Source organism: Trichechus manatus, unplaced genomic scaffold, assembly GCF_000243295.1.
Source record: "Trichechus manatus latirostris isolate Lorelei unplaced genomic scaffold, TriManLat1.0 scaffold00016, whole genome shotgun sequence".
Classification (NCBI taxonomy): domain Eukaryota; kingdom Metazoa; phylum Chordata; class Mammalia; order Sirenia; family Trichechidae; genus Trichechus; species Trichechus manatus.
In genome coordinates this window covers 4,493,193-4,514,013 of record NW_004443952.1, presented here as the reverse complement: position 1 = coordinate 4,514,013, position 20,821 = coordinate 4,493,193, and the positions used below count along the sequence as shown (strand labels likewise).

The window sequence follows — 20,821 nt, the reverse complement described above, 5'->3', positions numbered from 1 at the left end:
GTTGTCTAATCACTCCCATCTGCTATTTACAGATAATGAAGCTGCATCAAATACATCGATCTGATGAGATAAAGGGGCTCTTTTGATTAACTGAGTCATTTCATGGAATTTAAGCAGAAAAACCTAGGTTCGATGTTGTCTTGCACGTCTGAATAATAAGATATGACATTTATTAACTGAGACTTCATTTAGGTGAGTTTTGTTTGCAGGTTCTGGTCAAGTTCAGAACCAAGAAATGATGAGGTAGAGAGTATTACAGATTCTAAGGATCAGCCTGATTCCATGGAGGACCTGATTTCCCTAGTTGAGGCCCATGGAAGTAGCATCATAGTTGGACATGGGCTAATGCTGAATAGATGAAGGATAGATCTTACTTTATTTGAGTTCAAGAAAGACAAGTGGTATTCCCACTCAAGGGAAAGGTAATTTTCAGAAGAGACTTTAGTGCACATATGCTTGAGACAGACTGTCATTGTTCAGCACCCTGAGAACTATCCATGGTACTGACACTAGAACTCTACATTCTACCCACTCACCAAGCTTTGACCATTCAGCAACTGGAACTTGTTTTTTTTTTCTCCCCCCTCCTCTCTTCCTTCTTCCCTTCCTACCTTCGTTCTCTCTCCCTTCCTTCCTTCCTTCCTAGAAAATATATATTTATATACATTTCAATCTCTGAGATAAAGAAATAAAAAGAACAATAAAAGTCCCAGTCTTTATGAATCTCATCTACAAATATATCCTCTCTGATCTGCCAGCAAGTTGGCTGTCTATAGATAAATCCCAACTCATTAACTGTACATCTCACCTACACTCTGTCTCGTTTCAATCCTACATCCCCCATAAACCTCCCATGTTGCAATCTCCTTCAAGGCAAGAATGCTCTCCAACCTGCCCATTCTTGGACTTTAGAGCTCCATAAAGTCCTTGTAACCTTTTACATTTTAATAACACAGGGCTCAGAAAATAATAAAAACCATCTGTAAACATTAGAAATATTCAGTACACTATAAGACAGCTATATGACATAACTGCACACACTGTGTCTCATTTCATATCCTATTACAAACGAAAAGCGGCCGCTAAAGACATGAAAATAAACTGAATATGATGGCGAACATGACTGAAGTTCATATCAATTGTGAAAGGAAAGTTCAATCTACTTTAAATGCCATTTACAAATTGTTTCAATTATACTTACGCTCTAAGTTATTAGTGCTTAAAAGGTCATAGAAACATAGATTTTGAGCGAGGAAATATCTTAGGAATCATTTAGGGTTGTGATTTGTATCTTGCTACTAATTCACTGACATTCACCAACTTGTTTAGCCTCGGTGGTCCTCAGTCTCCTCATCTGTATCAGACTAGTTGATCTTTAGGGACCTTTCTTGCTCTAAAATTATGTTTTCCTTTATCCCCTTGTTAAAGAGGAGGACTCTGAAGTTCATGGAGTGTGAAATATCAAGGTCAAGTGGCAAATTTGTGGCAAAACTAGAACTAGGATTGAGAATATGTGACTGTTTCCATTGCACAAGTTTAAAGTCATACAAGAACTAAGTGAATCACCAGCAAATAGGAATGACCAGTATATTGTAAGTTTCTCCACCAGGTGGACAGCTCTTAGAGGGCAGAAACTATATCTTATTTTCTTCTCACACAATCTAATGCAGTTAAACATTTCTGGATTAAAGGTGTCTCATGAAAAATTTATTGAACTAATAAGTGAAGACATAAAAGACTGAATAACTGATTATAAAAATAAGAGTAGACACTATGTTTTGAGTGTCCATCATTTAACGGGTACTGTGATAAACGCATCTTAAATTTCATTTTTCTTTCATCTCATCCTCACAACTCTGCAAATTGCTATCCTCATGTGTGTGTTTATAAAAAAAGTGAGGCTTCACATGTTAAATAACCTGTTCAAGCCTCACAAACAATAAATGAAGAAGCAAAGATTTGAACATAGTTCTGTCTAACTCTAAAGAATATTCTATTTCACTATGGTTCACTAAATGTTTGAATGAATAAATACGTGAAAGAATAAATTAGTGACTAAGTGAATTAATTTTCTTTTGTCACTTGCCTCATGTACATTGGGCCATATTGCTAAAGGTTTTCTGCATAGAACTTAGCATGATATCACACATGTGTAGAACTTTAGTAAAGCTGTTTCACCATTAGACACTGCCCATGATAACACTCTTGAGAGTCATGGCCTAATCATCTGAATTGTTTGGTGCTGTGTTTTATGAGACTGTAGCAAGTAGTCCTTTAGTGTTCACTTTCTCGCCTCGAGGAGATGAAGTAATGGTAGTGTATTCTGAAAAGGAGCATAATGGAACTTTCTGGCGGCATTTTCAGGCCTTCACCAAGTCCTTCTTCACCTTGGTCCTTGATTGGTTTGTTTTCATACCATCCAGTAGTGTACTGGTAAATGGATGGCTTTCTGAAGGAAATAAACCCTGATCTGTATCATTTACCAATTTTGTTGGTGTAAATATCCTCGCCATAGCCAACTTCCAAGCTATCAATGTGACATCACTGAACACAGAGTTGGGAAGAGATGCTGACAATCAACTCTCTTGAGTCCATGGATCTTATTCCATAGCCAACCCTGTGGTTGGTACTAACTGTTGAAACCCCTAGAAAAAAACACCTGAGCTGGGCTGTGACTTAACCAGGAAATCTTGGCCAGGTTTACCCATGTTTCAAGGCACTTATATATTCTTCAGCAAGCAGCAGAATCTCCCCCACTTTATTCCTCCTTCTCTGTCACTTGGGAGGAATGATCCTTCTTATTGACATATTCCAAGAAAGCTAAAAGGCATGATGACTAATGACTTTACTCCATGACTCTATCCAGTCGTACATATCTCAACCCACAGAAGGAGAGTCTTCTTTAAGGAAAACTAAGTCATTTTTGACAGATCCAAGACCTAAAAAGTGTACAGGATTTGAGGTACAGTTTTTCCATGACTTCTCTCAAATTCTAATTCCTGATAGAAGGCATTGAGGGAAGACATAGCTGTTTCATCAGGTAGTTAGATGCACCCAGAAACAGGTGGACAGATGTGGATGGCAGTCTCATTAAATCCTTTGGTGGTTCTCGGAGTCTTGAGATCCTTATATTTCTATGAACTGTCTCCAGCTTACATTTACAGCTTCAGCTCTTTCAACTCCCCCAGCTCTCTGCTTCCAACTCATGTCCAGTACCTGCTCCAGATGCCAACTCAACCATGCTACTCTCTGGACTCTGGAACCATTCCAAATTATCTCCCTCTTTTTTTTTTTTTTTTTTTTTTATCATGTACATCCCTCTGCCTAAGGCACTCTCACTACTCATATGCCCTATCAATTCTACAAGACTCAGCTAAACGGTCATCTCTTCCATGATGTGATGTATCTCCTGAAATCCACTTCTAGAATGTCTCCTATTTTGCAGGCTTGAGATACTTTGTTAATGCCTCATTCTTTATTTGTCCCATATTGTGTACTTTTTAATAACTATATATGTGAACATTCTTTTTACCTGTGAGTATGTGAAGTCCATGATGGCAGGAACATTGTCTAATTTGCCTGTGATTTTCCATAGCATATAACACACAGACTTATGAGTTGTGGAATTTGGAAAATCTTGATTGAATCGATTCTAACAAATTGAAGTAACTTCTACAAAGTCAGTCTTAGGAAAGCCACAGGTATCTCGTATTCCCATTTACACTTCTTAACTATTGATAAGTTTCATCTCTTTATACTTTGAGTGACTCCTGTGAGTAAGGTGCTTTGCTGGACATTGGGATGGCAAGGATACAGAGACGAATAACACACAGTCCCTGGCTTTAAGGAGCTCACACTTTAGCAGGGGAGACAAGCTTCCAAACAATAACCCTAGTTTTAATCAAGTTTTTAGTCTTCAAAGAACCTTGATGATGCTGCAGAAGAACTCATCCATTCTACCTACAAGGAATGGGAGGCAATTAAGCCTAAGTTAGTAGAATTTTGGAAGGGAGATAATTAAAATATAAAAGGCATTTCAGGTGGAAGGAGGAGCCTGAACTCTAGTCAGAAGGTTAGATGTTGCATGGGGTGTTTGCAGGAAATTAGTGGAGAATACGGACAGGGATACTATTAGAGATGTGCCTGAATGAAAGAGTGAAACCAGATCATTCTAGAGGTCATCTGACTGTTCTACCTGACAGTTCTTGGTGGCTAAATTTCTCTACATCAAATTTCACTAATAGATTACAAATATTTAATCTGAGTACATGTGTAAGTAGATACAGAGGAAGAAACTAGAACTGGGCATAAAACTGTTTCAAAGAGCATGGAAAAAGGAGATGTCCTTCCTTCCTTCCTTTCTCCCTCCCTCCCTCTCTTCCATCTTTCCTTTCTTCCTTCTTCTCTGTGCTCTAATTATGTTAGGCGGTATGCTAAGGTTTAGAGACACAGAGAGAGAAAAACTACGACAGACGGAAACACAGAGGGCTATGATAACTCAGAGGATGACCCCTTAATCCAGCCAGGACTGGATTAGGGGGTCAGGGGATGCCTCTAGGAGGAAACATCTTTGAGTTGAATGATAAAAAATAAAAAGGAACCCCTGCCTTCCAGTAGAAGTAGGAGAAGTGCATTTCAGGTGGAAAAGATAGCTCGTGAAAAGGAATAGAGGCATGGGAGGGCACATGGCCTTTAGGGAATTGCAGGTGGCTGGTGTGGCTAGAGCCAAGGGGATGTGGCAAATAGAGGCAGAAGATGAAGTGAAACAAGTGAGTCTGGTATTCTCAGGATTATAAAATTTATGAATTTGGTAGCTAGGCCTTTCACCGTGAGCACAGAATTTGAGAGAAATGGGGCATTAGTGGTTTAGTGGTAGAATTCTTGCCTTCTATGCAGGAGACCCAGGTTCAATTCCCAGTCAATGCACCTCATGTGAAGTTACCACCTGTCTGTCAGTGGAGACCTGCATATTGCTATGATGCCGAACAGGTTTCAGCAGGGCTTCCAGACTAAGACACACTAGAAAGGCCTGGTGACCTACTTTCAAAAATCAGACAATGAAAACCCTATGGATGACAATGGCCTAATCCACAACCAGTCATGGGTATGACACAGGACCAGGCAGTATTTTGTTCCTTTGTGCATGGCGTCACTATGAGTTGGTGGCCAACTGAAGATAGCTAACAACACCGACATTTGGTAGGAAGAGTGTTTAGAGCCTTGCTGTGTCAGGTGCAGACCTTAGGCCAGAGGCATTGGCAATGACAGGCAGCATTGCCAGTGCAGAATGTTGGGACTCCCTCTAGACCTACTGAGGCTTGAGAAGCACTTGTTTAGAGTATGGGCTCCAGAATTTAAATACTGGTTCTGCCATCTTCTGGCTGTGTGACTTTGGTCTTGCCACTGTTCTTCTCTGGGCATTAATATCAACAGCATAAAATTAAGGAAGTAGAGCCAGTGGAGTCTAGTGACATTTCCAGCTCTAAAATGTGTGTGTGTGAGTACTTGTGTGCTTAATTCTAGAGGATACTGGTGGAAGAACTGATTATCTTCAAAACTGGCAAACACATGCCTGCTCTCAGTATGACCCACTGTTTGGAATTATACCGTCAAGCCTGCAGCTAATGGAGAGATCATCACAAACCATGAACTCACACCCAAAAGCACATCAGCTGGGAAACCAGAAGGTCAAACCCTCAGGCACTCACCACTCTGGCAACTTGGGCTGCAAGGAGGGAGACCCCAATGCAAAGAAGAGGCTCTCTTTGTTCCCTCCCACCAATACTCTTACCTCCTTTTTAAGTAGAGAAAAAGAAAAATAAAGAACTCAAGGGACCAGGTCTGAGGCACAGAAATCCACAAAGGCTAATCTGACCGTTGGGTGGGGGACAATCAAGAATGTGTGTTGTATGTGTGTATGTGTGTGTATGTTGGGGGCAACGGGTACTGGTTAAGGTGACAGTGCATTAAATACCTAAAAGTCTTGATTGAAAGAAAGAAGCTTCCATTGTCTGGTCATGTGATGCACCAGAGCTGAGATGCATTTTCCAAATAGCTCCCCCTGTGCAGAGTAGAACTGACCCATAGGGTTTCCAGGGAGCGGCTGGTGGATTTGAACTGCTAACCTTTTGCTCAACAACCGCAGCTCTTAACCACTGTGCTACCAGGGCTCCCCCTATAGGCCTATGGAAAGGCTGCAAAAATGAGTCATAGTAAGCTCCTGACTAGAGGACAATAGGGATTAGAAAGCCAAACCCTGACCCTGCTCTGTAGAGACACAAGAGTTAGCCTGGAGACGCGTCCTCCTTACTCCTGAAATGGTGGCCCACTGAAAAGTGGACGAGTCCCTGGGGAGAGGAAGCAGACCCTTGACCTGGGCCATTGGGACCCATCACCTCTACACAGACGTTAGCATGTATCACTGCAATGAGTCTTTCAGGCAAGCTGATCAGACTCCTGTTGGAAAGAGGAATGAAGTTCCAGAGAAAAGTAACAGACACAAATTACAAATTTCCTGAAAGTATGGGACTGTGGGAGGAGCAGAGAACAGGGGTATAAGGAGACATAGCGTTCTAATCCCAGCTCCATTTCTAATTTGCTTTGTGACCTTGGCAAGTCCTTCCTCTCTCTCTTATTTCTGTATTTGTGCACAATAATATCTACCATTTATTGAGCAACAATTATGAGTAGGATATCATCCATTTACTGAATATTTACTCTAAATAACATAGAGTCTCATGGCTTTAAATACCATCTACATGCTGTTGACTCACAGATTTTTATCTCCAGCTAAGCTCTCTTTTTTGAATTTGACTTATTGATCTAAATGCCCATTCTCCATCTCGTCTTTGTGTTTAGTAATCATCTCAAAATTACCATATCCAAAACAGTACTCTTGATCCCCATCATGCCAACCCTGGCCCTCGTATAGCATCCCCTGTCTCAGCAAAGGATAACTCCATTTGTTGTTCAAACCAAACAACTTGGAATCATCCTTGATTTTCTCTGTTTCTCACATCCCACACCCAATAACAAATCCTGTCAAATCTACACTCAAAATACATCTAGAATCTGATCATTTATCACAGTCTTCTCCTCTTACCACTGTGGTCCCTGCTACCATCAACTCTTGTCTAGAATAAAGTTAACAGTGTCCTGAAACTCCCCCTAAGTTGAATTGCCACACAGCAATCAGAGCGGTCCTTTAAAATGTGGGCCAGATCACATGGTGCTTTTGCTCAGAATCTTCCAATGGCTTCCTCTCTCACTCAGAGTAAAATTTAAAGTCTTCATTGTCCTGTAGTTGACCCTAAGTACATCCGCTTCCCCATCTTACCACTTCTCTGATTTCACCTCCTACTCCTAGCTTCTGCCCCCTCGGCCATGCAGTCTCCCTGTCAGTGCGGAACAAATGGCGTGTTCATGAGCTCCTGTTGCAGAGCTCCGGCTCTTGCTGTTCCCTCTGCCTAGAACATTTTTCCTCAGCCACCTCCTTCAGGCGCCTGCTCAAATGCCATCTTCTCAGAGAGACTGTCCCTGACCACCCTCTGTATAATGGCAACCTCACCCTCATTCCCCCAGCACTCCTTATTCTTTGTACTTGACTTTATTCCTCTCCTTTCAGCATTTATCATCACATGACAGAATATATATATTTATATGTTTGTCTGTGGTAGCACTGTATAAAACTTTCTGCATCAATAGAAACTCTCTATAACTATGTTGTCCTAAAAGGTAGTCAACTAATCACATGTAGCTATGGAGCACTTAATATGAGGCTAGTGTAACTGGGAAATTGAATTCTTTATTGTATTCAATTCTTTTAATTTAAATAGTCATGCATGGCTACTGGCTACAGTATTGGACAGTACAGGTTTATTTATGTGTCTCCTCCACTAGAATGCAAACTTAATTAGGACAAGACTTTTGCCTAGTTTATTCACTGCTGTGTTCTCAATGCCTAGAACAGTGCCTGATGTGTGTATGGATATCTGTTGAATGATTGAATACATTAATATGCTAAAAGCTTTCTATGCATTATCTCTTTTAATCCTAACAGGCCTGTAGGCTAGGTGCTATTTCCATTCTCAGTTTACATATTGCTTTGCTGGAGTTGGACTAGATACTCTCCATGGTCCCGTCTGACTCTGAGAGTCTGTGGTTCTCTATACATTTACTCCCTCTTCGGGCACTTACAGTATATTGGATCGATGGACGTTTACATAAAATACCTGATTTCTTTTCTAGTCTGTCCCCTGGGTAGCCCGGGTGAGAAGCCTTGTCGATCGGTCAATTGCTCAGAATCCATGATCTTAGGCACCCTTCAGCCCACTCCTTCCTCCCTTTCCCCCCAGCCTGCCCCCATGGCTCACCAGTCTCTGGGTCGCAGAGCTGCTCGCAGGCATCTGTAGTCCTCTGTCCACAGAGGTCCCTCACCCATGGAGAGGTGGCATTGATCTGGTAATACAGGGACAGCTTGGCCGGGTTTAACCAGTCGGAGATGTCCAGGTAGCTCCCTTCGCTCACCACAAAGCTGCTCCCTGTGGGTGAACAGAGAGAAAGACAGCTACTTTCTCCCCAATTTTAGGGTGCAGATGTGTCTTGCTGCTGGCGCTGCAGGCTGGGAACACAGACAGATGCATACAATCATATCCCCCTCCCGCCCCCCATTGCCTGTTCTCACTTGTCTACAAACATACCCAGAGTGTTTACCATTCTCCAGTCATGATGTCAGGCACCAAACGAGACAGACAACAGATATGAGGCAGTTCAGCCTAGTGGTTAAGAGTGAGGACTTTAAGACTGAGGTGACATGGCTTCACATTCTGCCTCCACCCTTACTAGCCGTGTGACTTTAGGTAAGTCACTTAGCACCTCTGGCCTTGATGACTTCATCTGTAAATGGGAATACTGCAAACCCACCTCATAGGTTTGTTGTGAGATTGGAATAAATTAATGCAGGCAAAGTGCTTAGCTGATGCCAGACTTGTTTTAATAAAGTATGATTAAATATTACATTTTAAAAGGCAAAAAAAAAGCTAATGACCCTGTTACCCAGGTATTCCCTCTAGGACAAGGGACACTAATGCCCACAGGGCCAGGTGGGTGATGGCAATGGGAAAGACTGGCTAAGTGTAAGGGAGATATCATCCAACCCTCCTGGCCTAGCTTTTGTTCTGTTTTTCATTTTAATTTTGAAAGAGAGAGAGATGGGTTCATTGAAATCTCTAACTGCCCTAAGGGAAAAAGCAGCACCATGCAATGAAAACAATGCCTCAGTGTTAGGAAACAAGAGGGCAAGGTGGAGCTTGGGGTGAACTGGACACTGCAGGCTCCACCAGAAAGGAACAGCTGTGACACGGCTCCAGCCAGTTCTGGCCACATGGGATCAGTGGTGCCAGATCTTCAGATGTTCTTTGAAAGAGGCTGAAAATTCAGATTTTTATTATAATCAATCAATTTTTAAATGATGATTTAAATTTGTTCTTGGAAGACTTCTCAGGGCAAAGAAAAGAGCCTAGCATTGCAATCTTTGTTCTAATATGCTCCTCATTAATCCATATGTATCTATATATCTATACATATATAAACATTTTGCCATTGAGTTGATATATATCTATATAGGTTTACATATATTATACACATGTATATACAATATATACATATACATATATATACACACACATATGTATATATATATAAACCAAACCAAACCCGTTGCCGTCGAGTTGATTCCGACTTGTAGCAACCCTATAGGACAGAGCAGAACTGCCCCACAGAGCTTCCAAGGAACGCCTGGTAGATTCGAACTGCTGACCGTTTGATTAGCAGCCATACCTCTTAACCACTATGCCACCAGGGTTTCCATACACAAACACACATACTTTTTTTTTTTTTGGCAAGAGATAGAAGCCCATTCAGAGTGATCACATACTGTATGTAAATGGTAAGTGTACACATGTAGCAATAAAGCAGACATAGAGAAAGAGCCCAAACAAGACTAGGCTTCATGAGGGCAGAATTGGAGAGTGATTCTAGATTCATGGCTGATCTAGGGACTTCAGGAGTAGGGGATTTTAAATTGTTTTTCACAGTGAATGTGACTCAGCTTTTTTCTCTAAGTCTGCCTTTCTCTACCGCACTATCAACCAGCAAAAATTGCATGCAATTCCCCAAAGAGGGGACTAATGGTAATAAGCAGCGTATTAGTTTGACAGAGCCCCCTCTGTCAAGTCATCAGACCTTTTGGCTGACCTATGGTTGGGTTCCTCTGGGCTCTGGTGACCAGTGGTGGTCCAATAGGCAATGACCAGGGAGGCAGGGTCACATCAGGTCTTAACTAGCTGCCAAAGTATAAGTGTATGAGTAAAGAAGTTTCCTTTAGAAGTTAAGGGCTTAGCAGGCAATGATAATCTTCTCTAATGCACACAAGTACTATGGTTTATATCCACTGTATGGAACGAATTCCTAAGTAAAGCACAATGGACAATGTGAGTTTTGGTGAGGATGAAAGAGGAATCCGTGTGAAGCAGAAGGAGAAGATGGTATCAGGCTCTGAGATAAGGAAATGACCACATTTGAAGTTGACCCTAAAGTCCTTGGCAACTAAAGGAAAAAAGGAGTCTGTTGGATTCCATATTTCAAATTTCTGGCAAGAGAAGATATGCAAATCTATCTGCAAAGCCATATTTCCCCCCTGGAACTAAGCCCAAGCAGAAACATGTCACATTGGTCTTTGTGCAAGGCACCGAAGATCAGTATCAACTACATATTTTTCTTTTTAAAAGCACAGTCATGCTGTTTAAATGGATAATTCTTGTATTTATTCTCACTAAAGACTGAGGGATGGATATTGAATTGTGTCCCAGGGCTGAGCTTGGCTAATCTCACTACTTCAGGAAAGCTACACTGTGCAGTGATAAAGAGAATAGAGTCAGCAAGACATGGATTCAAATCCTCACTCTGCTACTTACTAGATCTGTAAACTTGGGCAAGAAGACAAACCATCAGTTACCACACAGGAAATCCCTTCACAAGGTTAATATAAAGATTAAATGAGACAATGCATCTATCTTGGGTCAGGTTCCTCAGAAAATGGACTCAAAAGCAGAGACGGAATGCAGGAGGTTTTGGGGGCATGTCTTAGTTTCTTAGTGCTGCTGTAACAGAAATACCACAAGTGGGTGGCTTTAAAGAAGATAAATTTATTTTCTCACAGTTCTGATGGCTAGACGTCCAAATTAAGAATGTGGATCTAAGGGAGGTCCTTCCTTGCCTATTTCAGCTTCTACTAGTTGGCAATCTTTGGAGTTCCTGGGCTTGCAGATGCATCTGCCTTCATCATCTTCAGATAGCTTTTGACTTTCCCTGTGCTTGCTTGTCCCTGTGTCTATCCTGCTCGTTATAACTCAGCAGTGATTAGGTTTAGGACACACCCTACACTGATATGACCTTATTAACATAACAAATAAAACCTTATTCCCAAATGTGATTACATCCATAGATATAGGGTTAAGATTCCAATATACATACATACATATATACATACATACATACTGGGGGGCACAATTCAATCCATAACACGGGAATATTCTTGGGAATAATACTTTACGGGGATGAGCAAACTGGTATTGGGCAGTGCGTATTTGGTATTTGTCAAAATGCCCCTTTCCATGGAGGATACTGTACCAAGAAGGACTCAGCTGACAGTGGTAAGACACTAACATTCCTGGAAGCTGGAGGGATAAGTGTCTATGTCCTGAAAGTGATCCTGGGTGTGGCACTACAGTATGTGAAGTGCCTGGCACATTGTGAAATCTCAATTAACAGGAGCTATTTTGATTATCATTTGGATTTCTTATGAAGTTGGAGGCTCTAAATGCAACAGCAGTTAACAGATTTCTCTCAAATATGAGTCCCCTTGGAAGGGTCTAGATCGAGAACAGGTTATCGTTAACTTCTGTAAGAAGATGGTACACAGAGTTATACCACTGGTGTAATGGCAGCAGGGAAAAACTGTCCTTTGAGTGCCCTCTCTGTGCTGGCTCCTGAGATGAATGTGTTACACATTCTGCTCACTTAATCCTTAAATAGCCTTGTAGGTTAGGTATTTCCTCCATTCTGCAGAAGGAAAATATGAGGCTCAGAGAGAAACTGATCCGGAAAAATTTGCACAGCTAGTAAGTGATAAAACTAGAAATTGAACCCAGGTTTTTCAGCATCCAAAGCTGGGGCCCACCCACCCTTCCAACTGTCTTGAGAATTAAGGGCTTTGGATATCAGATGAAGTTTTCTTCTGTGATTCTTTCACTCTGCCTCTGGAATTCTGTGAATTCCTCTCTAATAGGTATGACATAATGCTGGAGGGTTTTCCTTCCTCTGATAAACTGTGATTCCCTACAGGGAAGAGGTCATGACTCGTTGTTGTTGTTGTTATTGTTTGGTGCTGTCTAGTCAATTTTGACTCATAGTGACCCCATGTGACAGAGGAGAAATGCCCCATAGGGTTTTCTTGGTTGACTCTTTATGGAGGCTTTTCTCCCGAGGAGCCACTGGGTTCGTTTGAACTGCCAACCTTCCAGGTAGCAGTTGAGTGCTTAACCATTGTGCCACCAGGGCTCTTTTATGACTCACTAGTCCTTATCGATTCAGCCCTCCGTAAAATGTCTGGCACATACTACGAGTTTAGTGACTGTCAAGTGAATTAATGAAATCAATGTTCCATGCCTGACTAGTGGGAAGTTCAATTCACTTCATCATGGAATTATGAAGCTGGAATGCCCTTGTATTGATCTCACAATTTTTTTTTTTTAAACCTGTGAGAGCCAGAGTATAAGATTGGCCATTCAGAGTCTCCCCAGTTCCAAACCAAAACTTCAACTTCACTACCATGGATCCTGTTCACTTCACAGGCTTGTGATGTGGATGGCTACAGTAGAAACACAGGTAGAGGAACTCAGTGTGACACAGCACAGGAGAATCAGACAGAGAGAGGATGTAACTTTGTGCAAAATTTAATTCCTAAGACTTAATCCATCCATGTGTTCACTTAACCAACATTTATTAACTCCCTCTCAGTGTAAGAGAAATAGACGTAGAGATGAATGAAAAATGGGCCTAATCCCTGGAGAATACCATAGACTAACAAGGGAGAGCAAATATGTATACAGATAGCTATAATACAATGTACAGTGAGGTAAAGGTCCCTGGGTGGCGCAAATGGTTTGCACTTTCCTATTAACCGAAAGGCTGGCACGTCAAACCCACCCAAGTGGTGCAAGGAAGAAAGTCCTGGAGATCTGCTTCCACAAAGATTCCAGCCAAGAAAATCCTATGGAGAATTTCTACTCTGTAACACATGGGGTCACCATGAGTCAGAATCGACTCAACAACGTGGAATGTGGAAAGAACTGCCTGAAAATGACATGGGTCACCTTTGGGAAAACGACATGGGTCACCTTTGGAGATAAAGGCAAGCAAAAAGGGGGGTCAGAGAGTAATCATGGAGGAGTTGGCCTTTAAGCTAGACCTTGAAACATGAAAAGAAGAACAACAAATGAGGTGAAGGAAGCACAGCACAATGAACTGTCTCCTCTAAAACATACCCATGTGGCCTTTGCCCCTTAAGGATCAATGGCAGACCCAACAGATCCTCCTCTTATTCTCTCTACTACTTACCAGGTATTTCATGCAACTAGCACCTATATGTTTCATGCTAAAGATTCATTCATTCATTCTTCCGTTTCTATATTTGTTCACTTAACAAGCAAAGCACCTACCATATGTCAGGCTCTGTCCCAGGCCTTGGATGAGTAAAATATGGTTTCCGTCCACTGAGAGTTTATAATCCAGGAATGGAGATCAGGGATGGCAACTCTAAGGCAAAATGTGTTTTGCTTTTTCTTTCTTATTTCCCGAATGAGACCATACCTCATTTAACTCTGAAATCACCATAGTGCTTAGGATGTACTGGAGGTTTAAAAGATGCTGGGGCTGTCGGGTCATGGGTTTGTGTTTGTGTGTGTGTGTGTGTGTGTGTGTGTGTGTGTGGAGAGAGAGAGAGGTCAAAGACTGACAAGCATTTGTCTGAGTAAATTGTAGTATTACTTTGGGAATAAAAACTACATAGAAAAGGAATGAAAATGCATTCCTTCATGTGTCTCATATTTCTCTTTCTTTCCTCTGGACCCCCTGTTTTATTTTCTTGACTTTCGATCATAAGTACCTTCTCTTTTTTGGGTTCTCTGAGATTCATTTCTGTGCTCAAATAGATCTCCCCAGAGAGCAATGACTGAAATGAATCTCTGCCAAAATCTCAACTTCAAAATGTCATGTTCCCTTATTTTTAAAATATATACATATATATATTTCTCCCACTGGCTTGTGGAAATATACATCATCTAATTAGCCAAATGGATTTTCAGTTCAGCCCAATCATTTCCTTATCTAGCATCTGAAGCCCGCCGTTGCTCAGGGGACTGCACAGGCTCGGAGGTCCTCATTAACTCTGATCTTCAATTACGTTGATTATAAGCCTGCTTCTGTAATTGTGCAGCATAGATCAGGGGTTAGCTGGGGAGCTCAGGCCATTCTGTAGTGTTCTCTGAGAAGCCACAGCCACAAAGGCCCCCAAAGAAACAGAAAGCTACAGATGAGAACTAAAAATACCACAGAAGGAAGTACCACCAGACAAAATTGCCTGGAGAGCCAGACAGCAGCTGTAAATTCCTTTCATTACACCTCAAGTCATGAGACAGACCTCTGAGAACCATGGATAGGAGATTTCAAACGACGACTCTGGTCTCAGCAGTGAATGGGGTGCTAAGGAATGAAACATTGCATGGCTGAATAATGGTCTTCAAAAATGAAGTGCAGGGACTTTTGGGAGCTTAAACAACTCAGTTCTTTTCTTTTTTCTTCTTCTTCTGTTCCTTTGAATAAAAAATAATTAAAGGTTCCCTTCCTTCTGTTACGTCATGTAGTGCCCCCCGCAACCCCCACCCCCCACCCCCCACCCCAGATCCCATCTCTCAGGGTCTTAGACCTGGGAGAAATGCCTTTCCTGGGCATAGGATGAAAAATGAACTCTGTGATGAAGCAGAGATGAGAATCCCATCTACTCTTAGCCCAACAGACCCGTGAAGAATGCACTCATTCCTACCCCTCTTCCTAGTCCACCTACCCTCAACTGGGAGCTATTTAAGGAGTGAGGGACCAAACTCTGCAGAAATGGGGATTGGTTGTTTTTAACAGTATGAAGGTTTGTGAGAGTGAGAAGAGAGGGTCAAGTAGCTGGGAACTCTCAGCTGTGGGAGCAACAGTTCCTAGGGTCACTATGGGCAGGAGTGGCAGTGTCTCTTACAATTGTCTGAGAGTGATCAGCCACCATCTCTATGCCTTCACCTCTTGATCTTCCCCTTTCAGCTGTCTTCCTTTTTACCATTCCCTGCCCCCTCTTCCTTTGACCAACTTTAAACTCCTATTCCAGCTGATTGTCTCCACTTATGTCTTATTTGACAACAACTCTACCTATGCCTTATTTGACAACAAATATCTCTTAAGCTAGCCATTTGCTTCATTTATTAACCGTGTGTGTGTGTGTGTGTGTGTGTGTGTGTGTGCACATGTGCCATGGATCTCTTTGGCAGTCTGGTGACACATACGAATTCCTTTTCAGAATAAAATTTTCAAATGTAGAAAACAAAATGCATAGCATTGGAAAGGTAACTAATTGCTGAAATATAGTTCTAGCTATGGATGTCTTGGGGGTTTGTGGAACCCAGGATAAAAACCCTGGTCTATTTGCATCCATTCCCCAGATGCCCAGTCTGCTGCCTGGCCTGGTTCTGAACACTTCCAGCATCACTGGATGGACAAAGGGAGCAGCAGAGGGATTATAATGCACATGCAATTCTGCTAAAGTATGTGACTGTGATGCAAATGACAAGGCGAAGAAGGAAGTGAAGAAAACACTGAGAAATTCCAATATGAACTCACCTAAAGGGGCAATTTTAAAGAGGGTCAACCTCTTTCCTTTTGTTCATTCTACACGAAATTGAAATCTGCCATGGTAATCACACAATAGCTCACAACTGAAAGATGCTGTATTAGTTTCCCAGGGCTGCTGTAACAAAGTACCACCAACTAGGCGGCTTAAAACAACAGAAATTCATTATCCCACAGTTTTTGAGGCTAGAAGTCTGAATTTAAGGTATTGGTAGGGCCATGCTCCCTCTGAAATCTCTAGAGGAGAATTCTTCCTTGCCTCTTCCAACTTCTGGTGATGCCAGGCATTCCTTGGCTTGTGGCAGCATAATTCCAGTCTCTGCCTTTGTCTTTATACGGCTGTCTTCCCTTTGCATCTATCTTTCTTCTCTTCTTGTAAAGACACCAGTCCTATTGGATTCAAGACATATCCTACTCCAGTATGACCTCATCTTAACTTAAGTACATCTGCACCAACTCCCACTTGTTATTTTTGGTGAGGAAAAGGCAATGCTGTATGTGGTGAAGTGTGTACAGCTTGACCAAGGTAAATGATGACACTAAGAAGTACACAAGAATAAGGGACATTACTGGTAAATGTCAAATTTATTTCCAAATAAGGCCACATTCTGAAGTTCTAGGAAGGACATTAATTTTGGGAGGACACTACCCAATCTAGTACAGATAACTAAGTAAGTTATATATTTAATTTTAAAGAATATTATAAAACATTGAGTCTCTCCAGTCCAGTGTTTCTGAACTCTTTTTCATTATCACCCTCTAAGGAGCCTATGTCCTTAATTACCCCTTTCACGAAATTTGAGTATCACAGATACACTGTATGTGTCATTTACATACTGTTTTTGTACTGTGCTTTATATATACTAACAATAAGATTTTTTTTTGCCCCCTGAGAATCAATTTTTGCCCTTTCTTGAGTGATATCATCCCTGTTGAGAATATATGATCTAGTTAGATGCCCTCTTTTAGAAACAAGAAAACTTAGAGTTAAGGGAAGGGAGGGAAGTGCCCACGATCCTATTACTGAAATATCTACAACTAGAGCCTAGACTTTGGACTCCCAATCTCTAAGCACTGTGAGGGAAGTAAGGATCAGAGAGGTGAACTAACTTTCTCAAGGCCACACAGTTGAAAAGTGTCAAAGCCAGACCAGAATCCATATGCCACAACTTGTAACGCAGGGCTCATTTCAGTATTTCACAATGACGATGAAGAAGAGATCCATGGAGGTAAGTGAGTTGTCATGAGGCTAGACTTCCCTCACTGGGAAATTGATAACATTGATAACAAGAGAGGTCCATGTCGTGGAAGAAGCCATGCAGAATTCATGGTTAGATGTCCCAGACAGAGAAACATGGAGAGGAAAAGGCCATTGGTATTTTGAGTGTTTTATGTTAAAAAAGGAGTTATTTCCAAATAAAGTTGTATTAAAGCCATCTCCCTCTGAATGGAGGTTTCCCTGAAGTGCCAGATGCACATTTGCTCCAGGTAATTGTTGTGTTTCTACCATTTTCTGTCTTTCCTACCTCAAATTGTGATCAGTCTGGCTAGAACAGATTGCCACAGAATTCCACAAGACTTCATGTACCCCTGGTTTAGCATCAAAGTTGAATAGGGGTGTCTCAGTCTGGACAAAATAGATTTGAAGCTTCGACATTTCAAAAAACTTATTTTTCCTGCAGAGATACAACAATTTGGCACCGAGCTAGGCAACAGGGGAAAAGAACAAAGTCACGAAATGCTTCTCGTTTTTCTTCTACTCATTAAATTTTTTTAAAGAAGAAATTTGGTTAAAGATTGAAAGCAGCTATTTATTTTAAACTGAAGAGTTTATACTTTCTTTCTTCATTACTTCATTGAGAATTCATACATCAGACCCCATCTCAATGTTGGATTTCTTTTTGATCTAAGATCAGTGCTTCTTGAATGAGTATAGCAGACAGTTGCTCCCAAAACTTAGAGGTCTTTTAGCTCTGACTTCAAAATATTGAAAAACCTCCCTTTCTGTCATAGTGGCATCACTAGAGTTGATGTCACCCAGTCTGGTAACTTATGGTGCCACCTCCCCATAGACCTTCTCCTGTACCAGACCATACAGAATCCTTAGTAATATTTATTATCAATTTTAATCATAGAATAATATGTGATAAATATTGTTGTAAATTGCTTAAACATAATATTTCTTAGATTATATGAATACTAACAGCAAAACTGTTTTGTAAAATCTTTCTACATTGAATTACATTATTAGTTACACATTATTAATAACTGAGTGGAAGCCTTTTTTTAATTTTTCTCCTTTTCCTTTAATTACTTTATCATTCTCAAAAAAAGTTATTGATATAGGTTCACAAATACTAATTACCACAATATTGTAGCTAAAACACTAGAAAATTTGACAAAATCAGCAACTATAAAATCACCAGCAACAACAAAAACAATAGCGTGTACTTGTAGTGTGTAGCCATTGTAACTGGGTAATGACAGCTCTGACTGGAACGCATTAGAAAGTTCAAAAAGCAAATTAGCGTAGAGTTTTAGCCTTGTAGGTATATTGATAAATGTAAGCTGGGATTACAAAAAATGGTTTTGTTGTTATAACTATAGCGATATTTTTATAAAAAATAATAACTTTCTGCTGAAACACCCCACAAAAATTTTATAGACAGTCATTTTGCTGTCGTCCCCTCTGACACTGTCACCGGATGAGGTCTGCACCCCCCGCATCCACCTAGTGACGCCACTGCTCTGTCAGCTGCCCAAGTAAGACACGAGCTTAGTTGTGAGGAGAAAGGCTGAACTCCAGAGTCATACAGGTTTGAATTAAATCCTAGCACAGTCACTGAGTAGCCATGTGACCCTGGAACAAATCACTTAATCTCAGTAAACCTCTTCCATTCCTTACCTATACAACGTGAATAATGCTTACTTCATAGGGATTCTGTGATCACTAAATGAAATGCATTTAAATTGCCTAGGGTTGGGACAATGCCTAGCTAGGACTTCAGTGTTGTACTGTTTATTCCAGGGGGCACAATTTACATATCAAACAATGCATCTGATGTATAATTGTATGTATATCCATATATACAATATATATTATCGTGTATTTTATATGTTACTTCTCATTTTGAGTTGTGCCACCTCAGCAAATGAAGGTCCCAAATGCTTTAATCCATCCACATCATTAAGACTGGCTCTACTTTGAGAAGGCAGCTCTTCCTCAGTCATATTTTGAGTGCCTTCCAACCCAAGGGGCTCATCTTCCAGCACTATACGAGACAATGTTCCACTGCTATTCTTTTCTCAGTTTTTTCAGAAGTAGACTGTCAGGTCCTTTTTCCTAGTCTGTCTAAGTCTGGAAGCTCTGCTGAAACCTGTCTACCATAGGTGACCCTGCTGGTATTTGAAATACTGGTGGCACAGCTTCCAGCATCACAGCAACATGCAAGCCACCACAGTACCACAAATTGACACATGTGCACAGGGCAAGTCGGCTGCAAAAGACCTCTTTAAAGTGTTGAAAAGCAAAGATGTCACTTTGAGGACTAAAGTGCACCCACGGTATTTTCAATTGCCTCATATACATGTGAAAGCTGGACAATGAATAAGGAAGACCGAAGAGGAACTGACGCCTTTGAATTATGGTGTTGATAGAATACTTTTTTTTCTTTTTATTTTATTGTTGTACTTTAAGTGAAAGTGTACAATTCAAGTTAGTCTCTCACACAAAAATTTATACATACATTGTTATGTGACCCTAATTGCTCTCCCTATACTGTGACAGCATGCTCCTCCTTTCCACTCCAGATTTCCGGTGTCCATTCAACCAGCTCCTGACACTCTCTGCCTTCTCATCTCACCTCCGGACAGGAGCTGCCCATTTAGTCTCATGTATCTACTTGAGACTCTTCACGAGTATCATTTTATGTCCCATAGTCCAGTCTAATCTGACAAAGAATATTGAATACACCATGGACTGCCAGAAGAACAAACAAATTTGTCTTGGAAAAAATACAGCCAGAATGCTCCTTAGAAGCAAGGATGGCAAAACTTTGTTGCACATACTTTGGACATGTTACCAGGGGGGACTAGTCCCTGGAGAAGGACATCATGCTTGGTGAAGTGGAGAGTCAATAAAAAAGAGGAAGATCCTCAATGAAATGGATTGACACAGAGGCTGCAACAATGGACTCAAGCATAACAACAATCGTGAGGATGGCACAGGACTGGGCAGTGTTTCATTCTGTTGTACATAGGGGTCACTATGAGTTGGAACCGACTCAATGGCACCTAACAACAACAACGGCATTTTATATATGTATATATAATTGTATAATTACAGTGCAGTGGTTAAGTGTTTGGCTATTAACCAAAAGGTTGGTGGTTTGAACCCACCAGCGGCTCCACGGGAGAAAGATGTGGCAGTCTGCTTCCATAAAGATTATAGCCTTGGAAACCCTATGGGGGCAGCTCCACTCTGTCCTATAGGGTGGCTATGAGCTGGAATCAACTGGATGGCACACATCAACAACAATGTATATACGCATCCATATACATACGTGCACATCAAACAAACCCATTGCCGTTGAGGCGATTCTGACTCATAGTGACTCTATAGGATGGAGTAGAACTGCCTCCACAGGGTTTCCAAGGCTTTAATCTTTATAGAAGTAGGCTGTCACATCTTTCTCCCACAAGCAGGTGGTGGGTTTGAATGACTGACCTTTTGGTTAACAGCCACCAGGGCTCCCTATACATGCACATAAGCACGCACAATTCTATGAATAACTCTATCCTATGTGGACGGTGCCTC

At 41.2% G+C, this 20,821-nt stretch overlaps 1 protein-coding gene across 2 annotated transcripts in view; it reads right to left on the bottom strand.

Moving 5' to 3' along the window:
- Positions 1-20,821, bottom strand: part of ASTN2 (astrotactin 2) — a 1,034,049-nt gene that overhangs the window by 567,125 nt on the left and 446,103 nt on the right. For both annotated transcript variants that reach the window (XM_004372122.1, XM_004372123.2), the window contains one exon: positions 8,373-8,540. In XM_004372122.1, coding sequence (XP_004372179.1) covers positions 8,373-8,540 — 168 coding nt within the window. The remainder of the gene's footprint in view (positions 1-8,372; positions 8,541-20,821) is intronic.